Source organism: Gobius niger (genome assembly GCF_951799975.1).
Source record: "Gobius niger genome assembly, chromosome: 5".
Classification (NCBI taxonomy): domain Eukaryota; kingdom Metazoa; phylum Chordata; class Actinopteri; order Gobiiformes; family Gobiidae; genus Gobius; species Gobius niger.
The window spans coordinates 12,373,143-12,399,057 of record NC_136856.1 but is presented as its reverse complement, the minus strand read 5'-3'; the positions used below and the strand labels follow the sequence as shown (position 1 = coordinate 12,399,057).

At 43.0% G+C, this 25,915-nt stretch overlaps 1 protein-coding gene across 3 annotated transcripts in view; it reads right to left on the bottom strand.

Moving 5' to 3' along the window:
• Positions 1–5,247: 5,247 nt before the first annotated feature.
• Positions 5,248–25,915, bottom strand: part of LOC306963014 (transcription factor COE1-like) — a 33,948-nt gene continuing 13,280 nt past the window's right edge. The window contains exons 5-11 of one of the 3 annotated variants that reach the window (XM_079556444.1): positions 18,935–19,023; positions 13,192–13,257; positions 11,469–11,628; positions 9,640–9,819; positions 7,919–8,116; positions 7,308–7,376; positions 5,248–5,780 (exon numbers count right to left, since the gene is read on the bottom strand). In XM_079556444.1, the coding sequence (XP_079412570.1) occupies positions 7,309–7,376; positions 7,919–8,116; positions 9,640–9,819; positions 11,469–11,628; positions 13,192–13,257; positions 18,935–19,023 (761 nt within the window). In that variant the 3' untranslated portion in view covers positions 5,248–5,780; position 7,308. The remainder of the gene's footprint in view (positions 5,781–7,307; positions 7,377–7,918; positions 8,117–9,639; positions 9,820–11,468; positions 11,629–13,191; positions 13,258–18,934; positions 19,024–25,915) is intronic. The other 2 variants (XM_079556446.1, XM_079556445.1) reach the window with 2 other exon arrangements.

Below are 25,915 nucleotides of genomic sequence, written 5' to 3'. Positions count from 1 at the left end.
AGAACTCTATCGCTCAAATTCATAACACCATCACTAACACGCGTGATTTTTACCCGAGATAATACACCCGTACTTGCCATCAAAATCTATCAAAACATGACATTACATGACACATTTGAGTGGTGTTCTTTTACATTAAACTGTGTCATGTCTAATAAAATGAAAGAAAAGCATCATGAGAGAACCATATAAAAATGCTCCAAAATTAGGAATTTGGGAACAAAAAATTCCTAAAAATCCATTCCTGGGATATGTGAGACTTCTCTCTAGCCACAGGAGAGAGAAACAAAATATGTGATTTTTGAATGGGTATAAATGACCAGCTGACTGAATAACTATGTGTTACTCACTTGATGGGATGCCAGAGACACCGAACTCTGAGACAGGAGCAAAGGTGTAGTTGAAGTAGGCAAAATAAACGTGGCAGCACTGAATGTCAACCTTGAAACGGGGCAAGATTGCCAACCCTACCCTGCCTTCTATCACTATTGCTGGGTGAAAATCACCTAAACACGTGCCTGTAGGAAATATGGTGTTTTGGATTAGGGAAACACCCAGCCCATCAGAGGTGAAAACCACCCGGCAATAGTGTTCTAGGGTTAATGACTTTTAATCTGTTAGCCCCTTGCCATGTTAATTTCCCTTCATTTCAAGTTTACTTTGCTGTGTATAAGGCAAGTAGGTTCTTTCACTTTTTATGGCACAGATTCACTTTTTTGACCTAAAAACATACATTCTTCCCCTTGTACCTTTATAGAGCTTAAACCATTTACAACATATACTTATGATGGAAAACACAAAACTACAGTGTACATGCCCCCGAAACCATACAATAACACTATATATAGTGTGTGGGTACATATTTGGAGTGGATACCTACTGTGGCACTACACCACGAGAGAGAAACCTGCCTCCCATTGCAATACATCTCTCTATGATGTCCGACTATTTTCTAATATAGCGTGTTATTAATATTCATTCCACCTCTGCTTGTCTTGTGCTCACTGTCTAGGTCTGAGTACCCCCCTCTCTCCTCTCCTCTCCTCTCTCCTTTTCCATTCCTTTCCCTTTTTTATGAGGCATCCCCTGGGGGACTCCTGTTTTTCTTTCAAATACGCCTCTCGCTGCCTTCCTCTTCATGTGTCCGCGCTGAGGAGGAGGGAGGAGAGTGGGATAGTGTTGGAATATGTGCATTAATATGTTTCATTAGGAGACTAGTAGCATTGAGGCTCCTGAACAGCACCCTGCTTGATGTTTGTGAAGCCTCTGCCGCGTGTATCCCAGCAATTCTCCAGGAATAGCCAGTCTTTATTGCAAGTTCCCCAGAGGGTCTGCACTGACTCTATGCTGCCCCGGGCCTCCCACTTCCCATTGTCCTACTCCCACACTGACCAGTCTATACAGCGCCTGAAAAGATGCTGGAAATAAAGAGCAAAATGGCTTCACCTTTTGTCTATGTGTATTTATGATTTATGAGTGTGTGTGCGCTACATGCTGCCATAGCCCCGCGCTCGACAAAGTCGAATCCCAGGAGTCAGGCAAGGTGCGCAACACGGCAGCGGTGCTTGGCTCGCTAATCAAAAACATTAGCCTCCAGGACTCATTTTCCCAAGCACTGAGTGTGTAACCTCCATAATTCAATATCCCACCTCTTACCGCTAAATCGCACTGCACTACAGCCCACTTTACTCTTTGTCAGCAAACTATCAACTCTGTTATTAGATATATGAGCCGAACATGCTGTTATGAACCTATGGGCAATTAAGACGCCAGCATCCACATCAGCGGACTGTTTACAAGGCCTTATTTCATCAGAACTCCCCGGTCCCTCCAGCAGGTCCCTCGCGGCGTTCACGGATGCTTCCTGTTACCGTGGAGACCCTGAACACTTTTGAGGTCAGCAGAAACTCGGGATGCGCTGTTTTTTTTTCCCTGAGCTAATCCAATTGCGTGGCCTCTAAATTAAATATGCAAATAATAAAAAATAAATTAATTTTATGCTGATGACCGGCTATGCAAATGATGACTCAATTATGGTGGGCTGGTGCGTTTGCAATTAATAACCTTGGAATCATCATTAACTAATATGTTTAGGAGGAAACTTGTCAGGCTAACCATGTTCACCATGCCATCAGTAATGCATTAATAAATTAGATTCATTACCGCGGAGAGAGGCCTGTTTCTGACCTGCTGCGTGTCTATGTTTTAGCACACGCCTGTCAGCTTCCCACTAATGACATTTTGTATCAACAAAGACACACTTGATATAGGTGAGCCGGATTTCGGAGCCAAACTAAACACATTTGCATCGACACAATGACAGCTGACACGGTCACAGACAAGAGGTAACTTTAATTCAACATTGTGAGAGTCCAAAAGTTATCTTACAGCTCAGATTTCATCAAAAACAATAACAATCTATACAGTAGATTTTTTCTTCCCTTATATCATCGAGCTGTTCAGTGTAATTGCAGTCAAAGACAAAACAGAGGAAAAAATAGACACCAGCTATTTGGTTTGCATCTTTTTTTTGTGTTTTCCTATAAGTACAAAACTTTATGACCCATTACCAATATTCATAATCAGAATGGAGCTTTTACAAAGAAGCCATTGTATGACAACAGACCTCTGCAGTTCATTTGAAACGGATACGGCGCTGCTGCCCCTCCCTCCCCTCCCCTCACCTCCCCTCTCTGCCCTGTCCCGGACCAGCACAAGTGCCCCCCAAAAAACACTCGTCTGTCAGCGGGCGCCTCTGTTAAAACGCTCCTTTCTGACCACTTAACAAAACCAGGCTTCGGTAAAAGAAAAGCAGGAGAGAAAAGCCCTATTCTGCGTCTGGCAACAGCCTAAAGACACACAAAGAGCTGCAGGGAAGTGGACGGCCTATCAGCTTTAACTTTAGTGCCTGCACACTTGTTCAGAACGCTCACATCGAAACTGTTTTGTTATAAAGCTAAATAGCAGAGGTGGGTAGTGCTGACATGATTTAACACGATTTAACCTTTTGTTAACTTGACAAGTAGTTTGGACACTGCATACTTTTGACTTCTTCCTCCGTAATATATGAGCTATACAAAACTACTGTGCAAAACTTTGGGCTTCTACGGTATCTGTAGTTTATAGATGGGCTTCACAGTGATGAATTTTGAGGACAGTTTCCATAGCAATTAAGAGTAAATAAAATGTCATTTGAAGAGTGAAAAGTCCTCGAAAATGGTGTTGTCCATAATAGAAAAAGTGATTGAAATCCATCCATAGTTTCATGTTTTTAGCTTAAAGGAATATTTGCGATTGCTGGGTTGCAGGTTCTAGAATGTGATGCTGTCACTGGACCCAGGAGCCAGTTTTACCTATTAACAGCATTACACATTTACAAGTCATAGCTTAAAAGAAAATGTATGAATTAGAAAAATGATCATTAATATCAGTCACTGGGTCCATGATCTCTCTGTACAAGACCAAAGATTTCCTCAAAAACAAAATATTTTTTCCTCTATGTAATAGTATAGGCTGTGATCTCACCTGCAACCCAGCAATTGTTTGACATAGTGCATACAAAACATCAGCATTTACGCTTTCTATATTGTTATTTTCTACTCAATAAAGGACATTCCAGTATAATCTTGTCTGCTCTACCCATCTCTGCTATTTTGGAGTGTTGAGTTTTGTGTTGCTTGATTCAAGTTGTGCTACCCTACCATATGTATATGTCGCCATGCTGATCACGAAGAACATAATAATAATTAAAGAAAGCTACATAACGGCTACAAAAAACGGTGGGACGCTGGGCCGTCTGTCCTTTAAAGTCACTGCTGTCTCGCGTGGATTTCAGGGCTGTGTGATTGTTGAACTATGGCTGTTTGTATTCTCAGTCTGGCTTTCTTTTTTTTTTTCTTTTTTTTTTTAAACCACCAAAAAGCATCGAGAGCGAGGTTTTTCTTCTTTTTTTTTTTTTTGTCTTTTTTTTTGTGCTTGTCTGTCCCCCTTCAAAGTTTCCCATGAATTCCTTTTTGTGGCAATAGACAATTGTGGTGACGGGTAGAAAAAACTGTACACGTGATTGAATGAAAGAATGGGTTTTGCATTGTTAAGGCATCTAGACTGCTGGTACAGATTACAGTGACAGAAATGATAGAAAGAAATATATAGATACAGCGTGTTAGCAGGCATAAATAACGGGGGGGAGGAAAGGACAGGACAAACGGGGAGCGAACAGAAAAGAAAGGGGAAAGAAAAGAACATTTTTGTAAGTCCTCTTGGTTTGCTCACAAAATCAAAAGTGTCACTCAGGAGAAGAACCCATGCATATTATCATTATCAAAGCCTCAAACAAACAAAAAAAAAAGATATAAATTTACAATATATATTAATGTGTGTATATATTCTTAAAAAAACTACTTCAACCAAATACTCTGAATAAGATGCTACTTTTTGCCATACAATAAACATTTATAAAAGAACATAAAACTGAAAGGGTTTATTAACTTACAAATCATACAAAAATAGACAATGGATTTTTTTTTTTTTTGAGTCAACAAAATGGAAGCGTGGTACTTACAAAACAAAATGGTAAAAAAAAAGAAAGAAAAAAGAGTCACATTTAAATAGAGACAGTAATGAAACGCAAAAACACGGCGACTTGTGTCCACTTCACACAACACAAAACGGAGTGAGAGGCAATGTACAAATACAAGGGATAAATACAGTATTTATAGGATATTTTACAGAAAACCCTTTTGTATCCAAATCTTGTTTCTCGTGTTTTCGCAGATATGAGATTTTTGACAACACACAGTAAATCTATCGTCTGTACTGAGAAGCTGCCTTAAGACATTTTACATTTCAAACTAGAGCTATTGCAAAAATGAAAACCCCAAAAGATTTGTATATACAAAAATATATCACATATATCACACTTTTATTCCAATTTGATATTCGCTATAGACTTCTTTCAGTACAGTGCTGGCTGGACGCACACATCCTCTGGCTTTTTCAAGTCTTCTTTTTTTTTTTTTTCTTCTAAAATCTCTTCACAAAACAAAAGCAAAAGTCGTGATTTTGGCTAATTCGAAATGACACGCAGAAAAGCATATTGCAAACAGCTCAATCCTCACAGTTTTTTATTAAAGTCAAACAAACAAACAAAGCCAAACCACCAGCCCCAACAAAACAAAAGCCTGATGTTGCAATCGTGGTTCGATTTATGGGAGGAATAGCAGCAGAATTGAGGGTTGATTTGATCCATTTTCTTTTTTTTTTTCCTGTTGTTGACCTGATTCCACTTGGCCAGCGTGTTGTTCTGTGGTTTCAGCGCAGACTTCTATTGTGAGAAGATGTTACGTAAACTTCATATTCAAACTCCTCTGTTGTTTGTGTCAGTTATGGATGGCGAGACGGCGTGGGGCCTCTGGTAATCAAACCCAAACCGTCGAGGCATAAACAATGACGGATAAATAAATGCTCTTTTCATGAGGTCAGTGTCACACTGTGGGCAAACTATCAGTCTCTACACACGTGGTGTCGGACAAGCTACACTAAATCAACCAAAACAACATCACAAAGGTTGCTATTGTCCCGCTGTGTCTCCTTCCCATTCCGCAAGATCCCAAATGGAAAGGCCTGAGTTGAAGAGTTTTTTTTCGACGCTTCCTTCGGGGGTCAGAACGAGAGCGGTGACTGGCCAGGCTCCGTTACCGTGTCAGTTTTTCCCCTTCAGCATTCCCAAATCCTACCCCAGATCCTCTACATAGGCGGGACGATCATCCCGGCAATCACTGCTTGTGGGAAAAGAGGGGGAGGAGGGAGAGAAAAATCGGAAAAAAAGAGAGAAAGACAGACAGAGAGAGGTCAGTCATGTGATCGCTGTGTTATATCTGTCATCACAACAGTCCCATAGCAAATGCACTCGGGCATCTGCTGAACAAAGACGACGCTCTCATTATCTCGCCGTACGAAGGCCTCCGAATCAAAACATTTCAACTTTTTTTTTTTTTTTTGCAGGCTGTCTGAATAGTTTCATGCAAGAGCTGACACTGTTAATTGTTAGCAGTTACGCGGCCTGTTGAGCGAGAGACAGGAGGTGCGGTATGACAGACGTGATGAAGTTATGCTCACACTTGAAGGAAAAAAAAAAAAAGACGGAGGGTTTGAGATTTCCACAAGGCGCTATGTTTCCCCGTTTCATTCCCTTTGATATCTGGCTTATGCTACTCTATCTTTACCTCCCCACCTCCTGCCTCCTATAGCTCTCCCTCGCATGAGCCATCACGAGAAGGAATTTTTCATATAACATATTGGCTGCCTATTGATCCCTCTCCCTCTTCAATCCACTAATTCCCTGGTTATTTCCTAAGTGTCTCCGGCTTGTTGGGATTAACTGTGTGTGTGCGTGTGGATAGGAGAGGTGCAGTGTCCAATGGCCACATGGGTCACTGTGGTCAGCGGTCATCAACGCCCCGCCAGAGGAAGCGAGGAAGTGCTTAGCTTTTGGTCGTGATAAAGATTCCTATCCATCATTTTCCCCCCTCAAAACGCCATGTAGCATCCTGATGGAGAATCCGAACCCCCCCTCTTTTCCTATACTATCCAATGCTATAGCAAAGACAGGAAGCAGGAAGTTCATACAGGAAATGGGAGCCATGTGGTCGGAGGGACAAGTCTGGAGAACAAATAAAAGCAAGAGAAGAAGAAGAGGTGGAGGAGGAAGGGTAGGGCAGGATGAGCCAACAAACCACAGATATATATTATAACTCAAGATAGGACATTGTCAGTGTGAGCCAGTGAAGTTAAATGTACTGCTCTGGCGGCCATATTACGATTGTCCACTGTACTCAAGCACTCTAAAACTAATAGGAGACTACTTATTATTGTAACTTTATTTTAATTTACAATGTTCATTTGATGATTATATGTGCGTTCATATTCAACCATATGTAAAAATATCTAGAAAAAAATATAGTTTCAATAATAAACGTCAGCATTGGGACAAGCACGTGCCATATCGCTGTATAAAACAGGCTGATGCAGGTTTTGGTGGGTTAATATTTCTTCATATTCCAATGAAAATGTGTTCTAATACAGCTGGACTTGTCTGAATTATAAAACTATACAGTAACTTTTTTTTTTTTTTTTTTACCTGTGGTCAATGAAATTATTGTCTATTTTAAAATAAAATCTTACAATATAAGATGGCCGCCACGTTTGCCACACCGACAATCTCTCTTGAGTTTTATTATAAATCCATGGCACAAACATATGCGGTAGAAGTGAATATAAATGAAAGAAAAATAAAAGAGTAGACATACTTCAGGAGAAGGCCAGGCCCTGCAGAGAGCTGGCTGAGGAGTACTTGCTAGAGTCCACAAAAGACTGGTCTAAAGTGAGGCAGGAAAAGAAGGCACCAAACAGGAAGTGAGGAGGAAGGAGAGAGGGGACAGAAAGGGGCGGAAAGAAAGGTGAGAATTAATATTTAAAAAGTGAAGAAGAGAAAGCAACATGCTTAACATATCACAAAACATAATCTGAAAGGAGGTGCAAATTGAGCAGCCAATATCGTATGCAGACCATAGAGACTCTTTGTAAAAAATAATGTTTGATTTATTCATAATTTATACATTTTCATATTTATTTATAAACTATATAGTACTGACATAACAAGAGAGCAAAATTCTGGTTAGTTTCTAATGAAAACATGTTGCGGATCAACTCTACTCAGGGTCACATTTAACACACTGCAGTGTCCAAATGCTTCAATGTGAACGACAACTCCAGGATTTTACTATATCTCTGTTAGTTAATTATTGTCGAATGCACCGTGAATCCCAAAAATCTTACACATTTTGTTGCCTCAACCCTGAGCTGTATTTAGCTTTTGCATGTTTACATTAGTAATAGGTGAATGTCATTTTGTCGATACCTTGCAGGCCGTTGCCGTTGGCGCTGGTGCACGTGGGCGGAGGGGAGTTCTGTGGTCTCACAACAGGGGCGAATGCACTCTTCTGCTTGACTGCGGCGGACACCATGTTGGCCGGTGAGAAGGAGAAGATCCCAGAGGAGCTGCTGCAGTTTGAGGGTAGGCTGGTCGACGATGCCATGGTGGGACTAGACGGAACAACTGAATGGGTAACGGAGCCGGGACAGGGAGGTAAGAGGGGTTAGGAGAGGTGAGAGAGAGAGGGATGAGGTTAGAGAGAGGGGCGAGGGCACAGGACAGGCAGACGGGACGGACAGAAAGGGACTGGTCAATGGACAATGGTAGGAGGGATAACAGTTTGGACTGAAATCATCTGGCTCATATATTTTGCAACTTAATGTGAATATCTAGCACTTGGCGCAGAGATAGCTCTGGCTCAGGTAAAAATATGTCTAGATACTGGAAAATCTGAAAACAACCCCAAGCATTTTTGTTTTTCTGGGTATCCTGTTTGATGGGCCTGTTTTGATGACTCATCCTATGCTTAAGGATGCGCTATGGCTGCTGAAACACTTCCCTTTGGCAACTTTATGAGCAGAAACTGTAATTTGTTTTGGGGGAATTTTGCAAATGCAGCTTTAGCGGACATAGTAAAAGGCATATACTGTAATAAATTATTCGGACTGACTGGTAGCATCTGTTGCTGTCCATGATTTGGGGAGGATTAAGATTTTAGCAGATGGGAGACATGACAAAACAATATTCACACACAATATTTTTGTTTTTGACTTGACTCTGAGTTAATCCTCACATCTCAATTGTTCTGTGACATCAGTGTCCGCCGCCATGTCTCCGTTTGTCTTCTGTCGGCTTATACGCTAAGAGCATTTTCCCCCTCAGTGATTTTACAATCAGCCCAGTCGTATTTCACCTGCCCCCTGATATCTGCTGCTGACTTTATTGTTGTTATTATCCAACACTTAGCCTTTATGGCTCTTCCTGACAAATCCTCGCAATAAAGTCATAATCCATTTATGAAGGGCCTAACTAATCAATTAATGAAAATTGGACCTACAAAGGCAGGCCGAGGGGCCATTGATTGAAAGTGTCTGTGTGGGGCCGATGAGCCTGTTAAAATACTTGTTAACACCCAGGAATCAAAGAGCTGAAATGGAATTGCTTCTCTAGCAATTAGTTTATTGATTTAATCAAGGGTCTTTAATGTAGAGGGTGAGTGTGTGCTGTGCTGAAGGGGGGCGCTAGGTGATATGTTCCCCAGGCCAATAAAGTGGGATTTGTGTTTGACTGTGTTCTTACAGAAACAGATGAGCCAGCTGAACTTCTCCTGATGCCTCACTTTCACCACTGTTTCTGCAGTGTTTACGGACAAACTCTTAATAAAGAGTCTTTATGTTCTCACAGCTATAAACTATGGCCTTTGTTGTAGCACTCAGCAATCTGACACTTTAGGGTAATGAATGAAGGGAATCAGATGAATTTGACCTGCTGATATACATACAGTGATACATAATGTATTTATTTCTTCACTTTTATTCTGAAAGAGTTTTCATGTTGCTATCTTTATGGTGTCATTGGGTTAACTGTTCACTATATGAGAGCCCTTCTCTCCACAAAGCCCTGCACATCGGTGTTTGTGCACCAGACATAATAGACATAAAGGGTTGCTGTTAGTCTAACATTTGCCGCGTGCTGTGTTTACTCACTAGCATAGGGCGAGTTGCCTGCTGATCCATTGAGGAAGTTGGGCGAGGTGCCCAGGGTTGCCATGCCAGAGTTAGCGTAGCCATTCATGCTAGTGGACACAGAGCTGTAGCTACTCTGCTGGGGAGTGGTGCTGGGGACATAACCGTGGGGGGACACACTGCTCGTACTCCTACTGAAACCTATGGAGCAGGAAACAGAGAGAGAGAGGGAGACAGAGAGAGAAACAGGGGTTAGGGGTTTAGCAGATGGTAGACAAAACAAACTGAGAAAGCACTACATGCACAGCTGCCAATTACCCTTTTCCTTACACGGTTAATGGCTGCACCAATGTAAGCCCAAAGTAAAAATCTTAGACAGCATATGGCGGGGGAGAGTGGGGAGAGCTTTGAACAGAGCAGAGGAGGAAGATACGAGGAGGAGCCGTGCAGTGCAATCTGACTACTCAAACACCAAGTCGTTAACCTCGCTGGCTCCTGCTCAGAATTAGATATATTGATAAGGCAATTAAGTGTAACAGGCCTGCGCTGCCCAACTCTAATTTATAAAGAGGAGAAGCAGTATTTCTCTGACAGGCTCTTGCTCTCTTTCACGCTTTCCAGGGACACTTGGAAAGAGATGATCTATAAATATTCGCTGACAATGGGGGAATTTTTAACATTACCTGCTTTTGGTCAAACAAAGGGCTTACACCTGAGGGCTCGAGTGACTTTGACGACACAAATATCAATTCTCCTGTAACCTAATCTGACCTAGCAGTAAGGAACAGCGAGGCAGCCAGTACGGCGTATATATGATCACATGTGTGGAAGATACGTATTTCCACATGAAGCGTATTGGGAAGTATTGAGACGCTGCTCCCCTGATAGGCGTGATGAATGCGCCCTGACTGCACCCGCATCTCTCTCTGTCAGACGAGGGCCGACCCCAGTCTAATATACACACCCCTAGGACCCGCTCATATTTCTCCATCCCACTCCAGATCCGCGACTCTCCTTTTCTCCATTCGTCACTCTCTCACCTCGCGCACATTTACAGTATTCCCCAATTCCTTCTACATTCTTTTCCCCTTATGAATCCGAGTGTCCTCTTTTTCTCTCTCGCTCTGTTCACATCTTTGCCCAAATTTGTCACACAGTAAAAATCACAGTACGGTAGTGAAGCTGATGTTGTATTCTCTGTTTCTTTGTGCTCCTCTGATGTATAGTGATTTGTATCAAAATGGCTCATGATTAATGCTAGATGCCCTTATTGAGACTCCCTTCAATAATATGGAGGGAGGATATGGAGGATATTTGGGATCAGCATTATTAAACAAACAGGAATTCCCAAATATCCCGATAGATTTACATTTTTAAAAAATGTTGTGGAGCAGGAATCAACAACACAGCCCTGAGATTGGATTTTTTTTTTTTAGCAAGGATGGGAAAGCTGTTTTGATATTTTGGACTTTATAAATAACCTTATGATGACCCTTATAGCTTAAGCTTGACTGCAACACAACGGTACACAACATTTTCAACATTTTAGGAAAATGGATTGAAATGGCATTCCCTCTCCTCTACACAGTCTGTTATTGTGTTTTCCATGTTAAAATTAGATTGTAAGTAAAAAGGCTAGGATTACAGAAAAGACTCCCAAGATTATCAGTATACAATAGTAATGACAAAGAGGCCTATTCAGTTTAATGCTGAATTAGTTTCTCCTTTGCTCTTTATTACTATGTTTGTAATGCTTGGACCAGTAGCAAAAACACACAGAATAATTCCAATCAAAGTGACTTTACCCAAAACTTCATGAATATTATCATCATGCTCTCTCCCAGTCTCACCTTGGTTGGCCGTTTGCGCCACCTCTGACCCTGTGAAGGAGTTGACCATCATCCCGGCGTGGACCGGACCACTGCCCAGGCCCGACAGCTGGTTGTGCCCCCGCGGGACCGTTGTGTACAGTGCCTCCGCGATGTCTGCTGCTCGTTTCAAAATCATCTCCTGACAATGGCAAAAAGAAAGAAAGAAAAAAAAAACAGCTTTGGTCAGCACTGCAGGCCGGGTAGAAGACGAGCAAAGGAGAGAGGAAAAATATGATGCAGGCAGCCTTTATGGCCTCGCAAGTATGTTAGATGTCTACTGGTGATACTGTAAACCTAGCAGGCTGAGTGGTTTTTATCAGTGGTCACTGGGAGAGCTGGGATTGCTTCCAGTAAATGGAGGCAGGGCTCATTAACAGCCTCATCAAATGTTTAGCCTGACGCTGCCTCTCGAGTTTCCATCCTGCACGCTCGGAAAACAGCTTTAATCCAGCTTCTGCATCAGGGCCAGGGGTTAGTTACATGAAAGATAGTTTAGAGGACTGAAGCAACGTTGTAGCTTTGTAGGTTGGAACTAACTCAACAAATCACAAACAGGATGATGGATGACTCCTCAGAAACCACAGCCCTTAACATCTGGAAATATAAGAATGGGTTCTTCTTTGTACTATGCCAAGTTTTTATTTAAAGCAGTAAGTAAGTAAGTAACTTGTGCCCCTAGAGGCCATAAGCGCCACTACAGGTGTCGTAGCATGTTGCGTTTTTTTACTCTTTAATTAACCATGAGAGTAAATACTACGCTGACAGAAAAGACAAAGGGATAGAGGGATATTGTACATCTAATTACACAATGGAGATACATTTTTTTCACTCAAACTTGGCTTTAGTGTAAATACTGTTTAAGTGGTGCTTGCCCGCTAGCCTGTTAGCTTCTTCTTCGTGATTCCATTAGTGTGTAATGGTGGCTCCGACCCGGTGGCACCGAAGTTGCAATTGTGGTTTTCTGGCCAGAGACACCGGGGGAGATGAAAGACCCCCAAATCATCACATTAACACTTGTATTACTCCCAGAGGAACTACGGAAAGGATATATTAAGGTAAACAAGTTACTTAGTTCTGCTTTAGCCTTTTTGTGAGTAATTCTGCGTTATATTATGGCCTCTTATAAGATGGATTAGCTAAAACTGTACTGCTGTTTGGCAAGGCTAAATTTCCAAGCATCAACAATTAATACAGATCATAACTCCCAGTGCAAGAGTGTTCACTAACAAAGCCCTTAATTCCCAAAAATTACACACTGGAAGTCATTGTTGTTAGAGATTCTACAAGTTCAAGAAGTTCAAACTGCAGAACGGTCACTTAGCACTACTCCTCCGAGAAACAACATCCAGAACAATTCCCCCGCCTCTTCATTTTGTATTTATCACATCTCCTCCCATTGTGTTTATTGAATAACAGGCTCTAACGTGTTTGTGCTTGTTTGGCGGGCCCACTGGGTTGCGTGTTGCACAGCGGGGCGCATGAGGACGGGTGGAAGCTCTGCCTTTGATGCCAGCAGCGGCAGTCCGAGACCACAAACATCATTTTTCACCGCCATATCGATGTTTGTGTCAACATTTGAGCACACATATCCTTTTAATGTTTACGTGTGTGTGTGTGTGTGTGTGTGTGTGTGTGTGTGTGTGTGTGTGTGTGTGTGTGTGTGTGTGTGTGTGTGTGTGTGTGTGTGTGTGTGTGCTCTTACTTGGTTGTTGTGAGGCATGCCGTACAAGGCTTCTACCAGGTCGGCCGCTCGCTTCAAGATCACCTCCTACAATCAGGGGCAGAGAGAGGAGAGGATTGATCAGGAATGTGGCACCGCAAAGAGTTCAGTCACTTTTATTACATTGCACTTGTGGCATTGCGCTGTGAATGCAAAACAGGAGGGACAGAAGAAGGAAGAGGAAGACAGAGCAAGAGAAATGGCGCCTGTCCCGACTGTGTGTTAGCAGCAGGGGCAGTTCGAGGGGGCCGAGATACTGTTATCAGTGAATAAAACATGAGGCTATATCGCTCTATCAGTCAACCAACTTCTACGTCTTCCCCTCCCACCGCTGTCAGGGCCGCATTGTGAATCTCCCGGCCATGATCAGCCATCAATCTCATTTAACGCAAACATATCATCAGCTGCACAACTGCCCTCGTCAACTGGGATGTCTGCGCTTCGCCGTGTAAGCCCCGAGGCTCATTTGACAAAAATAGACTTATTTTTAGATCGCTCAAACGGTGCGGGCTTGAAGTACAGGAATTTTTACAAAGCCTTTTGGAGCCTCGATGTCACTCACTGTGGTCATTTATGGGTAAAATTTGACACATGGAAATAGCTATGATCAAACAGTGTAAGTGAAGTCGGTAAACCATAGCAGTGAATCCAGTTGGTAATTGTAATGAGACCAACAAACCTGATTTCATGACTCATGAGCGTGGCTTCAGGTTGTTGAACATTGTGGTTTGTTGTACATAACTCTGTAAAACAAGCTATGGAATGGTTTATATCACATTCCTTCTTTGTCGTAATGGATGTAATACCATTCAAAAGATTACATATTTTGTTGGGAATTCTAAAGTGTCAATGGTCCTGATATTTCAGGACATATTCATATTTTTGGATGCATGTAGAATGGAATATACAGACCTTTTAGACACACATGTATTGACTCTGACAATTTTACCTGTAAAGCCACCCTCCAATTCAATGAACAAGCAAGTTAAGACGACACCCAGAGCATGCAGATGATGTCACAGCATGGCAATAGAAGCCAAATTAGTATCAACATTGAATGACAAAACATGTGGTTATTTGTTTAGACACTGAGTCTGGAATGCTGTGTATTCTGTTTAGAGTAAAGATAAGTATCCTTTCTATGGCAGAAGGACATTCCCCCTAGATCTATTACATTATACTGTGAGGTAAACCAAAATGAACACAGTTTCAATCCTAGAACCAGACAGATAACACCTTCTGTATCACCGCCATCAGCTGATGATTTGAGTGAAGTGCCTTGTATCGTGCTTGTGGTCTCGATGTAGAACATAGTGCTGAGGTGAGCAGCACAGAGTGGGGTTTCCCAGATCAAACATTTATGCTTTTGGTAGCGCTCCTGTTCGCTCTCTTCCCTTTTCCTCTCCCTGTCTCTCTCCTCTCTATTCTCTCTCTCCTTCGCTCACTGACTGTCTTGACTGCGGGCGCTCTTATATGTGTGTGATGATGTAGACACCTAGAGCCCTACCAAACCCTTTTTAAAAGTTAATGTGCCGGGGCCAGGATATATGCTGGAGGCGCGACAACCAGAAAATTGCAGCCCCCGCCCTCCCTCGCTGCCTCCGTGCACTCTCACGCTGCGCCGCTATACCCTCCCGCGTGTCTCCCTCGCTGTGAACAAGCCCCGGAGCATGTGTGCGCTCTGTTCGGTGACACGCCGCCTTTCAATCAGACCTCATATGGCACGCACACACATACACACGCGCGCACACGCTCAAAGATGACCGCGCAGGACATGACGAGAGGGTCAGCAAAGCAATAAAGATTGTAGAGCGCTGTCCAAGGTGCTAAATTCACTCAATAATGGGAGCGCTGCCTCTGTGTTAACCTCCCATTACCAGCACTATCTGGCGGGGGGGAGGCAGGACGAAGGGAGAGGGTGGGAGACAGAGAGAGGAAGAGAGAGAGGGCCCGGCGCGGGTGATTGAGAGACATACAGGCCCTAGGATGGTAAGTGCTTCTTTAGTATGTATGTGCCGCTTCTCGTTTCCTTCCCTCACCGCTGTACCTCGAAGCCCCATGCCTCCCAGGGATTGCTAGATAGACAGATGGATGGATGGATAGATAGATGGGTGAGGGGGGAGGAGGGAGTATGAGTTGTTAGGGCACTAAATGGACCCCCAGCTGGCACGGGACAACCCATGCAACTCTTTCTCTGATACAGTATGGATACATTGAAATTGAAATTGGCCTATAAATTAATTGCTTTCTTGTTCCCTTGGTGTATGCCGTACCAGTGAGCTTCAGGTCTGAATGCCTTCTTTACCTTCATATTCAGGCCTTCTATTATTTGCTGAATAAAATGTGTTCTTAATGAGCTAGTCAAACTATCATCATAGCCAGGCAATGTTTTATTTCTTTTTTATTTCTTTTAGGTCTTGCCTTCTACTCTAAAACACTAAACATAAACACAGACTTTTCCAACAAATGTTTTTCAAAAGTATCACTTGTAATAATCCTATAGTGCCAGCTGTCCCCAAGTCTTGTGTTATGCTGGTGGATATTAGATTGTGGATGTAATTTCAGATTTGGAGGGATCTGCAGAGATTTGGTGTAGAGGAATGTCCGTTGTTGATCGTTGTTAATCAAATGAGATTAACTAAAGACTCACCAACTTCTGCCTTGGCAAACAGGACCGTTGCAAAATATTTACTACTTGGCGAACTATCTCAAGAACACATGGGGTGCAATCGTGTCTAAACTCTGGAACCGTGGAAAGAGAAACATGTTGGCGAGAGGAATCTGCATTGATATGTAATGTTTACTTTTTAATCAATTGTACTGTTGGGGTAGTTTTAACATATAAATCACAGAAACATCTGTGTCTGTTCCTACAGACGTGTTCTTCTGTTAGCCAACGGTTTTCCGGATTGAATTGAACTTTCTATCATAAATGCATGGTGAAGCCAGGCCCAGTATTAAAGTATGGAGAGGTATGGCATGTCCGTTTCATGGCTTTTATACAATTTCTGTGGTTTCTCATCGTTAACATATTATAAGATTATAATTAGTGGTCATTGGTTGTGACTCCGCAAAAAACAAACTAGGCTTAGATATCACCTAAATGTGGTTGATGGGTTGACAACTGCTGAAAACACCCGGACTGTTCGTAATTTGGGATATTTCAAGGGTAAATGCTAACAGCTATAGGAGGCTAACGAATGCTGATCAGTTTCCCGGACTAGCCAGCTTGCAAACTGGCGTCCGCATATCTTAGAATCAAAAGTCGCTTCTCCTTTTTTATCTCTATGAGTTTTAAAGCACAAGCATTTTACTTATTACATAACTCTTGAATTAGAAAAAGGTTTGTTCAACTCATTATGTGTTAGCTTCTTTACAGATTTTATTGACTGCAAAGATTCATTACAACAACAAAAACAGGCACCCAAAATATGACTTGAGTAATTTTGTTATGGGGTTGACAAATGTGTAACTCTGATGCCTATCTTGAGTATCATTTTAAGTAATTCACAACTAATTTCACTTCATCCACTCGGTTTTGAAAGCAGTAACCATAATCTTTGTTCAAATTGGTCTATGATTGCTCACATGTGACCACACCTTCGTCTATCGCGTGGCGTCTTTCCGTCTTTCTCATTTTCTCCATTAATCTCCCTCTCCAGGTCCTGCATGCGCTCTGTCCGTACCTATCAGTCTCTCGTTAGTGAAGGGATCTGTCCAGTGGCTAAACGCGATTAGGCAGCGCTCCAGAGTCGTTCTGATAAACAGATAAATGTGGTTAGCGTCGTGCTGCCTGCCTCGCGCTGCCGCTGTAAGAGGAGACCATTTCCTGGGCGCGGGGTCTCTTCCCGTAAAGTCAGGCCCCGCGGAGACGTCAACAGGAAGGGGAACCTGATCCAGAGCAGGGGCCTGGTCACTCATTAGCCGGACACAGCCCCCGGTCTCCGCAGAAACACCGGGGTTGCAAGACTAATCGCAATCGAATCACAATCGCAATTTGAGCGGTCGCAATTAGCAGTTTTTGAGGTAATATAATGCCTTGTATACAGAGAACAAAATGCACCGGTGTCTCTCTGGGTTCTAAATACAAGTATGGCACCTGCTAACCCTGAGTTATCCAAACGTATCAGTAGTACATGTGATTCTTGTATTTCTTTAGCAGTTCATACACTTTTCAGGAAAAATAGAGATGAGATGAGATCAGAGACAATGAGATCTTGCATCCAAAATCATTGGACTGTGTTTTTCATTGCATGGGTCTGAAAGATAAGAGTTTAAGACTTAGTTGGTAGTCAGGATAACTTCTACTACTTCTCTTGATGTTTAGATGTTTACTACAAAAAATAAAATAAATAAATAATGGAGGAATATTGCTGCCAATATTTGCCCATGGCCCCTTGGACCACCACCAACCACTCACTGTTGCATGAAATCCTGCTCTAGCAAATGGGTTGTGGCACTATACTTGAAGTGCATCGAGAATTTGCAGTAAGAATTGAAATTGAAAGTTGATATTCACCCCCAGCAATGAATACTTCACAAATTACGTGATCCTCTATTCTGGGCTTTCATTGGTGCGCCTCTCTTTCTCATCTGCTCTGGTTTCTAGCAGGACACCGGATCATTACTGTGTGCATAGTCTCATTAGCAAACCTCTTGTAAAAAAGCTCTGAGAAACTGGAATACATTAAACTCTGGATCAATTCGATCTCGATTAAAAATTGACCAGTGGAGTCCGAAAACAAAGCGGGTATAGCAGCGGTGCCGAATGGACATTTGTGTACCTCAAGAATTTGGCATCGCCCTCACCGTGCCCTGGCCCCGTCTAATGATTGAGGCCAACGGTTGAGAGAAGTGTGGTCAACAAACTGTTATTACCTCAATAAAGGCACAAATCAATACAGCCGAAATGAACAGCCGGGCCTGCCAGCCAGCGCCGTTCATTTAGAGCAGGGAGGAGACACGGGCTGAGAAGAGATGGATGGATTCAAAGAGATGTAAGAGAAACAGGGGGTTGATAGGCTAAAGACCAGAACACCCCGGGACACAGTCTTGTACCCGGGGCGGACATGACACCCGAAGAGGACAAGTGATTTCTCTATCTTCCTTTTGCATCTACCTGGCCTCTCCATCTCTCCATGAGCACTGGTGACTTCCCCCCCGGCTGCTGCTGCTGCGGCTGTGGAGGGCGTGTGTGGGTGCGTGTGTGTAGTACGTCGGTGTGTGTACGTGCTGGAAGTAATAAAGTCCACCCGGGGTTGACTTCGATCCACTGACCCAGCAGGAGGTAAGACTGGACAGCTATGATGGATCACCTAACCTCCTTCTGCCTCTCCACCAGCGCTCCCTCTCCTCCAACCTCCTTTTCCTCCAGCTCTTTGCCAGTCCAAATGTCCTCGCACTCGCTGGGAAGGATGAATAGACTTGCTTGTGCCTTCCGCTGTGCAAATAAAGTGTTTGTTTGGGCAGAAAATGACCAAGAACATATGATAAAATGTTTAGCTGAAAGCTGCACAGTGTCATGGGCAGGCCCGCTTCCCACAATCACTCCTCTGTAATGTTAGGTCATGTTGTCCTTGCATCTCCATATATAAACTATAGCGAAACCGTAGACGTTGTCGATACATCGCTGTGTTGCCAAGATGATATCCAGTGAAGTAATTGCACATGACAAACGGCATGAGAGCGAACACACGAGAGCAGTTGTTATGGATGCGCATAGTACCTTGGGTAATCTCTCCTGGTCTCCCGGGTGTCTGGGGATGACCTTTTGTAACCTCTGGAAGCCGTAGTCTATGGTGGGCTCGTTCAGCGCTGCATACACAAACAAGAGAGAGATGGAGAGAGACAGAGGAGGGAGCAGAGGGGACATTCATTAGTGTTACCGCTGCAACTGATCAGTATTCAGGGTCACCAATTCAAGCTGATTTAGGACATGAGGTGCCGTTCACTCAGGACAATCACCTTTTAATAGCAGACAAGACAAACAGCCGTTCATCTTTGCATTTGCGCGCATAGGCAATTTAGATTGACCAATTTAACTAGTAAAGGCATCGCTTTGGACTCCATAGACTTATTATGAGGGGGGAAAAAATAGGAGGCAATGAAAACACCATCAACAATCTGGAAAACTGCTGACAAGGCACTTACAACGGCCAAAGTGGTTGGATATGGCTTTGTTTATTGTCAATTTTATGGCTTGTACAAACAAAAATCTGCAGAGGACGAATAAGTCAAGCCAAAGATGCCAAGATGATGCCAATTAAACTAAATTGTTGGCACTTGTATGTCAAAATTCGGTTTTAATCTGGGATTATTGGGGGGTTTGCAAATTCCTTCCTTCTAGATTTGTACTTGTCTGGAACTGGCACGAAGAGTACATGGGCATCTTGATTCAAATGCTTGATAACACACCAATAAGCATCTGTCTGTTAAAAGTAATTACATGCAATCTTTAGAGTGAGATAGCAATCACTTGGAACCAATACAGACATCATTTAATTCCACATAATCAAACCTGCGCGGCGCAAACAACTCACAGAGAAGAGTCACTCTATAGTGGAAATGACCGAATTAAGCATCTTTCACACTGATAATTCCACATTAAGCTAAACATGGTAAAAAATAGTGGGTGTCCTCTATTCTATTAAGTCTGCTGCGTCTTTGTTTGCCTGTGATGTAATGAATCTCCCTCTGTCGCCTGCTTTGGCTCTTAATAAAAAGACTGTCAGGAATCGGGCGTTGCTTTCAGTGTTTGTGTGAATGCATGTCTATGTGTGTGTGTCCCGTGGTCCTGCGTTGATCAGCGACTAATATAAGCAATTACAGAGTCTGCTTCCAATATAACAAAGGCTTGATCGCTCCAGGGAACAGGCTAAACACACACACACACGTTCAGCGGGCGAGATACGCATACACCTGCTATGTCTACTACAGACAGTCAGGGAGGAGAAAGTACTCTCGGCATGCTGTGGTCGCGCTGCCGTAATTGAATATGAGAAGATTTAGCATGAATATTTAAACATGAGAATAAATACAATGAAGATCTGAGGCTCGTAGTACAAACACTTCACAGGAGGATTGTTGGATAAGTGCTCTCCATATAATTCATTCCTAATGTACTCTGAGATGTTCTCCTTTCGCCTGAAGTCTTAGGGTGGCTTGCTTCAGGAGTCAGGGCTGTATACATTTACTTGCTGTGTATGAGAGATAAATAAATGCCTATATGTCAGACTGGACTTTTTAAACACAGTAAGGAGTCTAAAATTACATACAGCTTCTGTTATGACATGGGACTTTTTTTTAGACGCTGTTGTTACACAGTTTAGTAAAGTGCCCTCAACAATGTTATGTTAAGTAAGTGCTCAGTATTTACCACCGCAACTACTACAATTGTGTGCGTGCATTTGGTTAAAGGTAACATTTTTCTTATTCGTGTCTGTTATATGATACACAGCATAAGGTCAAGGTAAAAGTGTTCCACCTATAGCCAGTTCCCATAAGAGAACCATAGCCTCAAGGTGTTGATAAATCTATTCCTGTGTGCATAGTCGCTATGCTAGGATAAATTACTTGGCTAAATTGACCTATATGCATGTATACATTCACAGGCTCTGGACTATACTCTGGTTCAATGCTTTTGACAGCCCATGCGCGAAGTCTTGGTGCTGTATACTGTCCTCATACAACATTTGTTTCTATTGTAATCAGTTGGACAAATCGGGCCCATTATGCGCGCGTATTGTCCTATGTGTCTGTGCCGCCCGTCTGTTTCCCCTGTGGGTCGCAGCTTGGCCGTGTCCCGAGGGTTGGTGCCCTGCTCCCCTCACATCTGAGCAGCCAGGCTGACTAGGCGGCCCCAGAAAACAGGCCCCCAGAGGCTATGAGTACAAGCTGTCCTGCTGGACCTCCACTGACTTCACTATGGCTCCTCCCGCGCGGCTCGCACAAAACATAAAAACACAAAAGGGAGAGAGGAGACTGTGACAATGTTTGGAAACAATGGTGTGTATTTGGACAGCTCTCCCAATGGACCGTCCCAGTCAGAGGCTGGTACTTAATAGAAGTACTTTTTCTACAAAATGAGTTCGAGTTTCAACATCGAGTTTCAATCTAGCGTCTCAAGGAAAAATATTGTGAATATGGAGAGACGTTCTTAAAGGGGCTAGATGCAAGTTAGTCATTTTATGCTCACTACTGCCACCTCAGGTCTTATGTGTAACTGCAGCTTCTATATAAAGCTCGTGCATGACGGCACTTCGGACCCGAATTAACTCCTTTCTGAGTGACAGTGCAGGATTTTAGAGGCAGTTGTGGTGAACAGGTCAAAGCGCATTCGACAAATGAGGACATGGCTGGAACATGTAGGGGGAGGATAATACTTAGTTTTAACATTTCTAAACTCCTTATAGTCCCTTTAAGTTCTGCAGTGTGGCTTTAAGTAGAGCTACCACCAACATACTTAATTTCTCATGAAAAGTGAGCAAGTATTAATAAAGTGTTTTTCTTTATGTTTTAATTATTGAGCTTAATTGAATGTTGCTACAATATCCGACTTCAAAAATACTGTGGTAAAAGTATCTCTTCTCATTGTTGCAATCACACTTGAATGGAAGACAAAAAGGACAGATAAAACCCAAGATGCCAGTGAGAGGCTTGATGTCTACACATTATGGGACAGCTGGTCGTCTGACGAAATAAGCTCAAACAGTGCGATGATCACATGCAACAAATAAAGTCTGAATTATTTCTGAGGACAAATATTTGACATTACTTCCCTCGTCTCTGATCTCTCTAAAGCCTTAAGGAGGATTTGCCCTGGATTAGGCCCGCAGTTTGAGAAGGGATTGTTGCGACAACATCCTCTCCCCTTCTCCGAGGCTTTTGTTTTTATGATGAATTTTTTATCAGTTCTCCACAACGCGCCAAATGAGCCTCAAGTGAACAATAGCATCAAAACCCCAAGACGTGCTCGGATACCCCCTTATAACAAATAAAGAGACAATTTTGGTAATTGAGGGAGGAAGCGATATGATTTTCAAGGGCCATAAAGTAGAGGTAGAAGGATGTGGAGGACAGCGCGCGTCGCTAACTACCTGGATGTGACTCTTTGGGGATTAAATTTGTATGGTTTATATCTACGCACAATATGGAAGATTTCACAACAAGAATTAGTGCAGGGGGGAAGAAGCTGCCTTGAAAATGAAGTAATGCCAATTATGGGTGTATAATGGTGGAATAAATTAAAATATGCAATAAAGTGATGGCAGTAGAGGGATATTGATATGAATGGGTGTTTGGACACGTTTATTTGTGTGTTCACAATTTGTTCAGGTCAATTTCTTTCTCTTTTTAAATTTGATCTAAAGATAGAAGATTCTTTAACTGAAACGGCTTTATGAAGTAACTCTCATACAGTATCTGTGTTTATGGTTGTATATTCTTGCTGTGCTTGCAGTGCAAATGATGGCTGCTTAATGAATAGCATATCTTAACTGAAATTGCAATTGTAAGGGTTTCAAGTTGCAAATCACAAAGACTAAAAAAAAAAAAAAAAAGACTAAATTAATTTAACGTTGTGTATTGTACTTTGAAAACAAAAGGCAAAAATCTGTCTCCATATGTTTTCATGTTGTTGTGGTAGTGTAGATCCAAACAAACATTGTCAGTCAGTCATCCACATGTAGATATTTGAATATTTAGTTGGGTAAGGAATTTCAGGAGCATTTGAGTAAAAGCAGTTTTTTCCCCTCCTTTAAAAATGTATTACCTCATATGAATATTAGGCTTGAGCGCAGATTGGGTGCACTTCCACCATCTTTGATATTGCGTGTGATGACGAAAGCTTTCTGTGTAGACCCTATCATGCGAATAGCGGCAATATTGTGTTGGCGATTACCGCAAGAAAAGTATAACTTGGCAAAATATTGAGCTGCCCCATTGGCCCCGGTGCACTCTCAGATTCAGAGCACACTCCCCCAGCCAGGTATATTTATAATCCTTAGCTGTCGCTCTCGAGAAGAGCAAATCAAAGCCAGTAAAACATAACTGCCATAAATAAATGAATAGATGAGCAACAGCCCTGGACTGAAGGGATTCACCTAGCAATCACCCGCATCAGATCAGATCAATGCTCATGGAAATTTCATGAAGCCCAGAATTCACACCGCTTCATATTTCACTATAATAACCCACAGAGCCGCAGGGGGAAGAGGGGCGCGGAGGTGGGGTGGCGGGACGGAGTGGGGTTGGGGGGAGTGAGGGGAGGGGAGGGGTCGGGGTATTTGGGGTGCTAAGAGCAGGAGATGGGGGGGGTAGGGGCGAGGGATAATTGAGAGGTCAGAGCCCACGAAGGGTTACTGTGTGAGGAGAGATTGAGCAGTGGCGGAAGCTTCAGTAAGTGTCCAGACAGATGGGACGGTCTATCACGGGTTTTCAATAATTGTGAAGGGGTTGAGTGGTATTCGACCTCAGCTTGTGTATTTCAAGATTTGAGGTTTAGGGTTTAAGTATATCGAAATTGGTTTTCAGTCATAAAGGTGTTGGTGGTCCACTAATACTACTACTTTTCCCCTTCTCTATTATGCAAAGTGGGGCCGACCACACACTCACTTGTCTACAAACATTTCTGGAAAGCATTCAACTTTTACTTTCTGTTTTGCAAAACTTTAATCTGGATCCTGCATTGAATTTAAGCTGAAAGCCAATCAACCTTTTGGTCACACTCTACTTTACTGCACGGTAATAACATGGAAGTAGGACGGAAGAAGCACAGTAACTATGGGATCCCAAGGGATTATCATTTTTGCAGCTCTCCTTTATTACGAAGAGTATTATGGTCATGTTTCCTGTTAATTTAAAAAACTTGATACTGGGTTTAGGTTTTGATTAATCCTGTTTGCCATGAAATAAAAGGGTGTGGGTTCGTACTTATTACATGCTGTGTTGTAAAGCTGGCTACTTCTACTTCATTGTCCCATAAAAAGAACATGCTGCATTTAACGTCAAAAGGGCCTCTGTGGACACAACGCAGGTCTACGGTGATGCTGAAGCTTACCCCTCATATCCTCGCAGATAGTAAGGCTACAGTTCGGCCTCAGTGTGTGAAGCTGAGCAGGCAGTTGTTGTTGTAGTTGGAGGGTTATAGGTAATTGGCTCCGAGTCCTGATGTTAACACTGTAACAGGCCTCAGACAGCGGCTAAAGAGCTGATCATATCACCGCCTTCTGTTTCCTTCTCACTCTCTCCTCGTCTCCCCCTTTTACCCCTCTCACCCCCCCTCTCCGCTAAACCCCCCCTCGCCCTCATGCACGCACCTCCCCTCCTCTCCGCAGTCTCCAGTGCTCAGGTGTGATCTCATAAGCGCTGCTCGCCGATCGATGCCGCCAGTGGCAGGGGGTTCAATAGCCCTGAATTACGGCTTCATTTCTCCCCCCGTCACCCCTCCCTCTTCACACAGATGAGAGCTGCCCCCCCCACCACGCCATCACCACCGCACGCACACACATACAGCACCCCCACCGTCTACTCACAATCCGGATCAATACCTTACAATCTAATTTTTATCCATTTTTCCATAAACCCCGAGATTGCGTTTATTTGCGGAATCCGACAAGCTAAATAAAGCATCGCTTGAACATGTCAGGGAGACTAATGCATGGCTGGAAATTCATACACAGAAAACAGATGAGTGGAGCTTTTGGCTGCTAAAGGAAGGGGAAGGTAGAGGCTGCAAAGAGCTCACCAGAGGGAGGAGGGCGCTAAAAGATCTACAAATCAATGGAGGTGTGGACGCTACTACAGCTAAGCTCTAATTATCTGTTGCAAAAAGTGGCTGTCAACAGTTAACAATACCTGACAGCAGCATTCACAGTGGGAAAATGCAAATTCAGGAAACACGGATGAAAAGTCCATGCTTGAATTAAGACGTAAGAAAACATAAGAAATCATTCCCCATGTGAACGCTGCTCATTTCAGCAGGGTATAAAATAATCTTGGTTCGACATTCATTTACATCATCATCATGGAGCAGATGCTGGCGTAATAAGAACGGGAGCATGCTAAAGAGGCAAGACAAGCCACATGGTGCAGAAAATTAATCTCAATCTCAAATAGAGGTGTGAATTTCCTCACAGTTAGGCCTTGTGCAGTAAATGTGTGCAGCTATCTCAGCTGGCCCCGTCTCCAGCTGGAGACCAGCCGTTTTAATCAACAGCAGGCCTCCACCCAGGCTCAATAAAAGACAGCATTCACAAATAGCAGCGAGACGAGTAATTGAGCGTCTCCTGGCCGCGCAGGGCTTTATTACCAAATGACTACATGCGTGTCATTGGTCATGTGTGTTAAGTGCAGGCAGGCTCCACACTGATGCTGGGAATTCTACAGTACAATATGTCTGCAGGTCTTCGCTTATCTGCCATCTCCTCCTTAAAGTAATTAATTATCAAACAATTAGCTGAGATTCTGCATTGATGAATTAAAAAGAAAGTGATAATGTACATGCGTATGCTTTGGTGCTTACAATGGCAGGAAATTAATCTAGAGTGCCGGAAATTCTTTACAAAATGGCCTTGACGTTCCACACAGTCATATTCTAATTCTAATTAAACATCTCAGGCACAAGCGTTGACTCAAGGAACCTGTGTTTCACTCCACAGTGTGTAAAGTGACTGAATGGCAGGTCCTTCTCTGCCCCTAAAGCTCGTTT